General features: G+C 46.2%; 1 protein-coding gene across 1 annotated transcript; it reads right to left on the reverse strand.

Moving 5' to 3' along the window:
- Positions 1-1,971: 1,971 nt before the first annotated feature.
- Positions 1,972-2,462, reverse strand: LOC123108441 (basic blue protein-like). Its single transcript, XM_044530228.1, has 2 exons — positions 2,285-2,462; positions 1,972-2,180 (listed from the first exon to the last, which is right to left on the reverse strand). The coding sequence occupies exons 1-2, from the start codon at positions 2,460-2,462 to the stop codon at positions 1,972-1,974; spliced, it is 387 nt and encodes a 128-aa protein (XP_044386163.1).
- Between the last annotated feature and the right edge of the window lie 8,179 nt (positions 2,463-10,641).

Genomic DNA, 10,641 nt, shown 5'->3' on the forward strand with positions numbered 1-10,641 from the left:
TCATACGGAGTGACAAATCCCAGTCTTGATTCGTGCCAACCCAACGGACACTTTCGGAGACACCTGTAATGTATCTTTATAGTCACCCAGTTACGTTGTGATGTTTGGCACACCCAAAGCACTCCTACGGTATCCGAGAGTTGCACAATCTCATGGTCTAAGGAAATTATACTTGACATTCAGAAAAGCTACAGCAAACGAACTACACGATCTTTGAGCTAAGCTTAGGATTGGGTCTTGTCCATCACATCATTCTCCTAATGATGTGATCCCGTTATCAATGACATCCCCATGTCCATAGCCGGGAAATCATGACTATCTGTTGATCAACGAGCTAATCAACTAGAGGCTCACTAGGGACACATTGTGGTCTATGTATTCACAGATGTATTACGATTTCCGGATAATACAATTATAGCATGAATAATAGACAATTATCGTGAACAAGGAAATATAATAATTATTTTATTATTGCCTCTAGGGCATATTTCCAACAGAAAGCCCTCTGACTTGCCATTGAGCACCTGAAGAGCAAGGCAAAGGCAGATGCGGCAGTCAAAATGATTGCCGCCCTAATGGTGAAGGCGCGGGACCGCGTGGTAGTACAGTGGCTGGTATTATGTCATCTGATCCGATGACTCCCGCATCTCCAGTGGCCCTGACAGCTTAAGCTCTGACGGCAACGCCGATCCTGCCGCCAACGCTTACATGGACGGGTACAACCACACCGACGTCCGTAAGGGGAAGGGGCCAGCGATGAAATGGTGATTTCCTCTGCCCTTCTCTTTTTATTTTTTGCGGGTTCCTCTACCCTTCTCTATCCCTTGTTTAGTTTTTAAGTTATTTTTATGTCCGTCCAACAATGAACTGTTGTATTTTGGTTATGCATTAAGGTATGTATGCAATTTCATTGATCTATGTATACGTTTGCTGCTTTGTTTGGTATGGTCACTACTTTGTCTCATTCATGTTGCATGGCTAGCATGAGTATGGAGTATTGGATTTGAGATACACGGGCATTTGAGGGGTGACTGGTCATGTCCATGGATGCATCTGAATGCGTCTGCGGATGCATACGATTGGATTAGATTTATGATCCGACTGTAGATTCTTTTAAGTGGACTGAAATTTGGTCTTGCGTAAGTCAATTTTGACCCGGGGTTGGATGCTCATCCAACGATCAAACGAACCTGAAGCACAAATCAAAATTGACCTACACAAAATTCTGTTTTTCAATCGATTTTTGACAATCTAGTTTTATCGGTGCTTTGACTCGAAATATAAGCCCACAAAAAAGTTGGGCCGGGTGGGACAGAAGCTAAGCGAACATGCACCCATTAACCCGCTATAACGCACAAAGACGAAATTTACTTTTTAGCATATTTTAATTCCCATGACACTTTTTACCAAGTTTTTTTTCCTCTCCATGTGATACTTTTTCATAAGTTGTTTTTGTCCTTGTGACATTTTTACGGATCCAAAACATTATTGCATGTTTTACCAAAAAACAAATATGAGTGAACGGTCACAAGGGGAGACCTTTCTCACCTGAACTTCCATTCCATTTCCACTTTGGACAAACGACCAGGTTACAAGTGAACCTGACACATAGTCTCAAATTCTCCCAATCCAGCTAAGGAAATAAAATCTTCCAACACAGTTTGCAAGGAAAAAAACTCAATACATAAACTATCTTTTTAGATGCCCAATACATTAATAATGTATGAAACTGTAACTCTTTTGTTGCGGGGAATCAAACTGTAGCTCTTGATTAAATCTGGTACTACGTGGCAACAAAACATATAAATATGTAGAGAGAGAAAAAGTGTCATAAGGCAGTTGAACTCTACGGGGAAACTGAGCCGGGAGCCAAGTACTGGCCCGAATTGCGTAATGGTACAATGTGCGTGCTCTGAAGATTTTTATTCGCACGGTCGCAGTGGCTACACCAGTTGATCGATATATAGTGGATCAGTGGACGTTGACGGCGAGCTTCATGCCGTCCTGGCAGTGGCCCTCGATGCCGCAGATGAAGAACCACTGCCCGGCCTGCGTCAGCGACACGGTGTCGTCGCCGGTGGTGAGCGTGGGCGCGTTGCTGGGCACGGTGCACGCCGCGAAGCTCTGCGCGTCCACCAACACCACGTTGTGCTCGGCCTCCCCCAACGAGTAGAGAAACTCTGCACGCACGGACGAGACGAAAATGGATCAACTCATCAATAAGTCAATATACATACGCCGATCATGCATGCATGCAAGGTTGGTGCCCCGAGATGAAACGCACCGAGGGTGTCGCCGACTCTGAACTTCTTGCCGCTGGCCCAGGCGCGGTAGTCGATCCCGATGTCCCACCCGGAGTCGTCGCCGACGGTGTACGACGCCGCGGAAGCCGTCGCCGGGAGCAAGGCGGCCACGGCGATGACGACGGCCATGGCGGCGAGCGCGACTTTACGAGAGGCCATTACTGTAGGCGACGGGGAGGCGTAGGTGCGCAAGCACGGTGGTTCGATCTGTATGTTGGAGGTTGCGTTGTGTGTGTTTGTGTATCGGCTTCGTGGTGTGTGTACGTACATATAGTGGTTGCTATGGGAGCCGGTGACTTTGGCTGGTTTGGAGCACGACAAGCCGTTCACGGTGTGATCGATGCAGCAGAATTTAAAAGCACGTACGTACGTACAGCCAACGATGCGCAACTGGCCGCGCAAGCTGGGCTCTCGGTGGCAAGCAAGGAGTGGGCAGGGGAATTCCTGTGTTTTTTACGGCCGCACGAGATAACATTGGTTTCGTCCTCCTTTTCTGAAACATGGGCCAAAGTTTGGCCCCGTTTTATAGACTAAGAAGAAGGTTTAGAATTACAACTCTCACCCGACGGCGCAAACACATGTAAGGAATTACCCGCGCAGCATGATCAACCTCAAGTGTATGGCCCCGGCAATGCCCCAAAGTGACGCCTCGCGCTAGATGATGGCGAATATCGTTGTTGGTGAGGCGTAGATGTTTTGAAAGACCCGGGCATTTCTCTTGTTTCAGATATCTCAAGACGTGAGAATCACCGAGGATGCAACAACCTTCCTTCGTTGGCTATTGATGTGAATCACAGTGGACTACCATTGAGCCAGACTTTGGAAGTTTGGCCAATCATCGAAGGACATGTCATGGATGCGGAGCCAATCTCTGACCATAGCCCAGATGCGCTCAGAGTATCGGCACCCGGACAAAATGTGTGCGGCCATCTCCGGAACTCTTTTGCAAAGTTGGCATTGACCATAGTTATGACATCCCCTTGTTGCAAGCGGTCAACAGTCCAAATATTGTTTTGCAGGATTACCTAGAACAATAACTATAGATTCGGCGGCGCCGAATTGTTCTAGACCGCCGCCTTCAAGGTTGAGAGGGGGGGGGGGGGGGGGTCCTCGAATTGCTTTTTATTTGCAGTGTCGGACGAGTAAGTTCTAGAAGGGCTCACATGGGAGGTTATAGAATCAGGCATGTCCTGGCTTAGGTGCAGTCGAGGAGAAGATCCCAAAGGGAATAGAATTCTAGCAGGTGATTAGCATCAAGCCCGGCCCGGAACAAGTATCAACCTTAGTAATCCACTCGCCCCCCATGAGGGCCTTATTGACAAAGCCACTCTTGGTCTTGAACAACTCAAAACTTGAGGGGCAATATCCTTTGGCTTTGCACCATCGAGCCATGGGCCATGCCAAACTTGGTTTTCATCCCATCCCCAACATTAATGGTGGCGCATTTGTAGAAAAGGTCCAGGAAGGATGGCAAGGGAGTTGCCGCACCCGATAAATCAATTACCAGGAAGAAGCCAAAGAATGGACCCAAGCCCGAGACTCAGTGCTTTTATTGCAAGGGAAATGGTCACTAGAAACGGAACTGCCCCAAGTACTCAGCGGATAAGAAGGCCAGCAACACCAAAGGTATATGTGATATACATGTTATTGATGTGTACCTTACCAGCGCTCCTAGTTGCTCTTGGGTATTTGATACCGGTGCGGTTTCTCATATTTGTAACTCAAAACAGGATATGCGGAATAAGCGGAGACTAGCGAAGGACGATGTGACAATGTGCGTCGAGAATGGTTCCAAGGTCGATGTGATCGCCGTCGGCACTCTACCTCTGCATCTACCTTCGGGATTAGTTTTAAACCTCAATAATTGTTATTTAGTGCCAGCTTTGAGCATGAACATTGTATCTGGATCTCGTTTAATGCGAGATGGCTACTCATTTAAATCGAGAATAATGGTTGTTTTATTTATATGAGAGATATGTTTTATTGTCATGCCCCGCTGGTCAATGGTTTATTTTTATTGAATCTCGAACGTGATGTTACACATATTCATAGTGTGAATGCCAAAAGATGTAAGGTTGATAATGATAGTCCCACATACTTGTGGCGTTGCCGCCTTGGTCAGATTGGTGTCAAACGCATGAAGAAACTCCATGCAGATGGACTTTTGGAGTCTCTTGATCATGAATCATTTGACACGTGCAAACCATGCCTCATGGGAAAAATGACCAAGACTCCGTTCTCCGGAACAATGGAGCGAGCAACCAACTTATTGGAAATCATACATACTGATGTGTGCGGTCCAATGAGCGTTGAGGCTGGCGGTGGCTATCGTTATGTTCTCACCCTCACTGATGACTTAAGTATATATGGGTATGTCTACTTAATGAAATACAAGTCTGAGACCTTTGAAAAGTTCAAGGAATTTCAGAGTGAGGTAGAGAATCAACATGATAGGAAAATAAAGTTCCTACGATCAGATTGTGGAGGGGAATACTTGAGTCACGAGTTTGGCACGCACTTAAGGAAATGTGGAATTGTTTCACAGCTCACGCTGCCTGGAACACCTCAGCATAATGGTGTGTCCGAACATCGTAATCGTACTCTATTGGATATGGTGCGATCTATGATGTCTCTTACCGATCTACCGCTATCATTTTGGGGTTATGCTTTAGAGACTGCCGCATTCACTTTAAATAGGGCTCCATCAAAATCCATTGAGACGACACCGTATGAATTATGGTTTGGGATGAAACCTAAGCTGTCGTTTTTGAAAGTTTGGGGATGCGATGCCTGTGTCAAGAAACTTCAACCTAAAAAGCTCGAACCCAAGTCAGAAAAATGCGTCTTCACAGGATACCCTAAGGAAACTATTGGGTATACCTTCTACCTCAGATCCGAAGGCAAGATCTTTGTTGCCAAGAATGGATCCTTTCTGGAGAAAGAGTTTCTCTCGAAAGAAGTGAGTGGGAGGAAAGTAGAACTTGATGAGGTACTGCCTCTCGAACCGGAGAGTAGCGCAACTCAGGAAGATGTTTCTGTGGTGCCTGCACCGACTAGAGAGGAAGTTAATGATGAAGATCATGAAACTTCAGATCAAGTTGCTACTGAACTTCATAGGTCCACAAGGACACGTTCCGCACCAGAGTGGTACGACAACCCTGTCCTAAAAATCATGTTGTTAGACAACGGTGAACCTTCAAACTATGAAGAAGCGATGGCGGACCCGGATTCCAACAAATGGCTTGAGGCCATGAAATCCGAGATAGATCCATGTATGAAAACGAAGTATGGACTTTGACAGACTTACCCGATGATCGGCAAGCCATAGAGAATAAATGGATCTTTAAGAAGAAGACTGACGCGGATGGTAATGTGACTGTCTATAAGGCTCGACTTGTCACTAAGGGTTATCGACAAGTTCAAGGGGTTGACTATGATGAGACCTTCTCACCCGTAGTGAAGCTGAAGTCCGTCTGAATCATGTTAGCAGTTGCCGCATTCTACGATTATGAGATATGGCAAACGAACGTCAAAACGGCATTCCTTAATGGTTTCCTTAAGGAAGAATTGTATATGATGCAGCTGGAAGGTTTTGTCGATCCTAAGAATGCTGACAAGGTATGCAAGCTCCAATGCTCCATCTATGGGCTGGTGCAAGCATCTCGGAGTTGGAACATTCACTTTGATGAAATGATCAAAGCGTTTGGGTTTTTGCAGACTTATGGAGAAGCCTGTGTTTACAAGAAAGTGAGTGGGAGCTCTGTAGCATTTCTCATATTATATGTGGATGACATACTATTGATGGGAAATGGTATAGAACTTTTGGAAAGCATAAAGGTCTACTTGAATAAGTGTTTTTCAATGAAGGACCTTGGAGAAGCTGCTTACATATTAGGCATCAAAATCTATAGAGATAGATTGAGACACCTCATTGGTCTTTCACAAAGCACATACCTTGACAAGATATTGAAGAAGTTCAATATGGATCAGTCCAAGAAGGGGTTCTTGCCTGTGTTGTAATGTGTGAGATTGAGCACGGCTCAATGCCCGACCTCAGCAGAAGATAGAGAAAAGATGAGTGACATCCCCTATGCCTCAGCCATAGGCTCTATTATGTATGCCATGCTGTGTACCAGACCTGATGTGAACCTTGCCGTAAGTTTGGTAGGGAGGTACCAAAGTGATCCCGGTATGGAACACTAGACAATGATCAAGAATATCCTGAAGTACCAAAAAAGACTAAGGATATGTTTCTCGTTTATGAAGGTGACGAAGAGCTCTTCGTAAAGGGTTACATCGATGCTAGCTTTGACACAGATCTGGATGACTCCAAGTCACAAAACGGATACGTGTACATTTTGAATGGTGGGGCAGTCAGCTGGCGCAGTTGCAACCAAAGCGTTGTGGCGGGATCTACATGTGAAGCGGAGTACATAGCTGCCTCGGAGGCAGCACATGAAGCAGTCTGGATGAAGGAGTTCATCACCGACCTAGGAGTTATTCCCAATGCGTCGGGCCCGATGACTCTCTTCTGTGACAACACTGGAGCTATTGCCCTTGCCAAGGAGCCCAGGTTTCACAAGAAGACCAGACATATCAAGCGTCGCTTCAACTCCATTCATGAATATATTCAAGATGGAGACATAGATATTTGTAAAGTGCATACGGATCTAAATGTCACAGATCCGTTGACTAAACCTCTTCCACGAGTAAACCATGATCAACAGCAGGACTCTATGGGTGTTCAATTCATCACAATGTAACTAGATTATTGACTCTAGTGCAAGTGGGAGACTGTTGGAAATATGCCCTAGAGGCAATAATAAAGTGGTTATTATTATATTTCCTCGTTCACGATAATTGTCTATTGTTCATGCTATAATTGTATTAACCGGAAACCGTAATACATGTGTGAATACATAGATCACAATATGTCCCTAGTGAGCCTCTAGTTGACTAGATCGTTGATCAATAGATGGTTGTAGTTTCCTGACCATGGACATTGGATGTCGTTGATAACGGGATCACATCATTAAGAGAATGATGTGATGGACAAAACCCAATCCTAAGTATAGCACAAGATCGTGTAGTTCGTTTGCTAGAGCTTTTCGAATGTCAAGTATCGTTTCCTTAGACCATGAGATTGTGCAACTCCCGGATACCATAGGAGTGCTTTGGGTGTATCAAATGTCACAACGTAACTCGGCAACTAAAAAGGTGCACTACAAGTATCTCCAAAAGTGTCTATTGGGTTGGCACGAATCGATACTGGGATTTGTCACTCCGTATGACAAAGAGGTATCTCTGGGCCCACTCGATAATGCATCATCATAACGAGCTCAATGTGACTAAGGAGCTGGTAATGGGATCATGCGTTACATAACGAGTAAAGAGACTTGCTGGTAACGAGACTGAACGAGGTATGGGGATACCGACGATCGAATCTTGGGCAAGTAACATACTGATGGACAAAGGGAATTGTATACGAGATTGATTGAATCCCCGACATTGTGGTTCATCCGATGAGATCATCGTGGAACATGTGGGAACCAACATGGGTATCCAAATCCCACTATTGGTTATTGCCCGAAGAGATGTCTCGGTCATGTCTACATGGTTCTCGAACCCGTAGGGTCTACACACTTAAGGTTCAGTGACGCTAGAGTTGTTATGGGAAATTGTATGTGCTTACCGAAGGTTGTTCGGAGTCCCGAATGAGATCCTGGACGTCACGAGGACTTCCGGAATGGTCTGGAGGTGAAGATTTATATATGGGAAGTCCAGTTTCAGTCACCGGAATAGTTTCAGGGTTAATCGATATTGTACCGGGACCACAAAAAGGTGTTCGGGGGTCCACCGGGTGGGGCCATCTGCCCTAGGGGATTTAATGGGCTGAATATGGGAGGGAACCAGCCCCTGGTGGGCTGGTGCACCCCCCAAGGGCCCAAGGTTCCTAGGGTTGGAAACCCTAGGGGGAGGGGGCGCCTCCCACCTTGCTTGGGGGGCAAGTCTCCCCCCTGGCCATTGACCCTCTAGATGAATCTAGTGGGGCCGGCCAGAGGGAGTCCTGGATTAGGGGGTCCTCGGGCATCTGGTCTATGGTACGTGGGCCGGACTGATTGACTGTGAAGATACAAGACCGAAGACTATCTCCCGTGTCCGAATGGGACTCTCCTTGGCGTGGAAGGCAAGCTTGGCATCCTAATATGAAGATTCCTTTCTCTGTAACTGACTTTGTACAACCCTAGTCCCCCCCCCGGTGTCTATATAAACCGGAGGTCTTAGTCCGTAGAGACAAATAATCATACTCATAGTCATACAGGCTAGATTCTTAGGGTTTTAGCCATTATGATCTCGAGGTAGATCAACTCTTGTAATACTCATATTCATCAAGATCAATCAATCAGGAAGTAGGGTATTACTGAAGGAAATATGCCCTAGAGGCAATAATAAAGTTATTATTTATTTCCTTATATCATGATAAATGTTTATTATTCATGCTAGAATTGTATTAACCGGAAACATAATACATGTGTGAATACATAGACAAACAAAGTGTCACTAGTATGCCTCTACTTGACTAGCTCGTTAATCAAAGATGGTTATGTTTCCTAACCATGAACAATGAGTTGTTATTTGATTAACGGGATCACATCATTAAGTGAATGATCTAATTGACATGACCCATTCCATTAGCTTAGCACCCGATAGTTTAGTATGTTGCTATTGCTTTCTTCATGACTTATACATGTTCCTATAACTATGAGATTATGCAACTCCCGTTTACCAGAGGAACACTTTGGGTGCTACCAAATGTCACAACGTAACTGGGTGATTATAAAGGAGTACTACAGGTGTCTCCAAAGGTACATGTTGGGTTGGCGTATTTCGAGATTAGGTTTTGTCACTCCGATTGTCGGAGAGGTATCTCTGGGCCCTCTCGGTAATGCACATCACTGAAGCCTTGCAAGCATTGCAACTAATGAGTTAGTTGTGGGATGATTTATTACAGAACGAGTAAAGAGACTTGCCGGTAACGAGATTGAACTAGGTATTGGAATACCGACGATCGAATCTCGGGCAAGTAACATACCGATGACAAAGGGAACAAACGTATGTTGTTATGCGGTCTGACCGATAAAGATCTTCGTAGAATATGTAGGAGCCAATATGGGCATCCAGGTCCCGCTATTGGTTATTGACCGGAGACATGTCTCGGTCATGTCTACATTGTTCTCGAACCCGTAGGGTCCGCACGCTTAAGGTTACGATGACAGTTATATTATGAGTTTATGCATTTTGATGTACCGAAGTTAGTTCGGAGTCCCGGATGTGATCACGGACATGACGAGGAGTCTCAAAATGGTCGAGACATAAAGATTGATATATTGGACGACTATATTCAGACACCGGAAGGGTTCCGGGGAAGTTTCAGATAAAACCAGAGCACCGGGGGGTTACCGGAACCCCCCGGGGGGTTAATGGGCCTTATGGGCCTAATGTGGAGAAGAGGAAGGGGCTGCCAGGGCAGGCCGCGCGCCCCCTCTCCCCCTAGTCCGAATTGGACAAGGAGGGACGGGCGGCGCCCCCCCTTTCCTTCTCTCCCTCCACCTCTCCTAGTTGGACAAGGAATGGGAGGGGAGTCCTACTCCCGGTAGGAGTAGGACTCCTCCTGCGCACCTCCTCTAGACCGGCCGCACCCCCCCTTGGATCCTTTATATACGGAGGCAAGGGGGCACCCTAGAACACACAAGTTGATCCACGTGATCTATTCCTTAGCCGTGTGCGGTGCCCCCTTCCACCATAGTCCTCGATAATATTGTAGCGGAGTTTAGGCGAAGCCCTGCTGCAGTAGTACATCAAGATCATCACCACGCCGTCGTGCTGAAGGAACTCTTCCCCGACACTTTGCTGGATCGGAGTCCGGGGATCGTCATCGAGCTGAACGTGTGCTAGAACTCGGAGGTGCCGTAGTTTCGGTGCTCGATCGGTCGGATCGTGGAGACGTACGACTACATCAACCAAACGCTTCCGTTGTCGATCTACTAGGTATGTAGATCATACTCCCCCTCTCGTTGCTATGCATCACCATGATCTTGCGTGTGCGTAGGAATTTTTTTGAAATTACTACGAAACCCATCAGTGGCATCCGAGCCTAGGTTTTATATGTTGATGTTATATGCACGAGTAGAACACAAGTGAGTTGTGGGCGATATAAGTCATACTGCTTACCAGCATGTCATACTTTGGTTCGGCGGTATTGTTGGATGAAGCGGCCCAGACCGACATTACGCGTACGCTTACGCGAGACCGTTTCTCCCGACGTGCTTTGCACAGA

This window comes from Triticum aestivum, chromosome 5A (genome assembly GCF_018294505.1).
Source record: "Triticum aestivum cultivar Chinese Spring chromosome 5A, IWGSC CS RefSeq v2.1, whole genome shotgun sequence".
NCBI lineage: Eukaryota > Viridiplantae > Streptophyta > Magnoliopsida > Poales > Poaceae > Triticum > Triticum aestivum.

Coding starts and splice junctions, on each gene's coding strand:
- LOC123108441 (XM_044530228.1), bottom strand. CDS start 2,462: ATGGCCTCTCGTAAAGTCGCGCTCGCCGCCATGGCCGTCGTCATCGCC. Junction 2,181..2,284: donor CAGAGTCGGCGACACCCTCG/GTGCGTTTCATC, acceptor CCGTGCGTGCAG/AGTTTCTCTACTCGTTGGGG.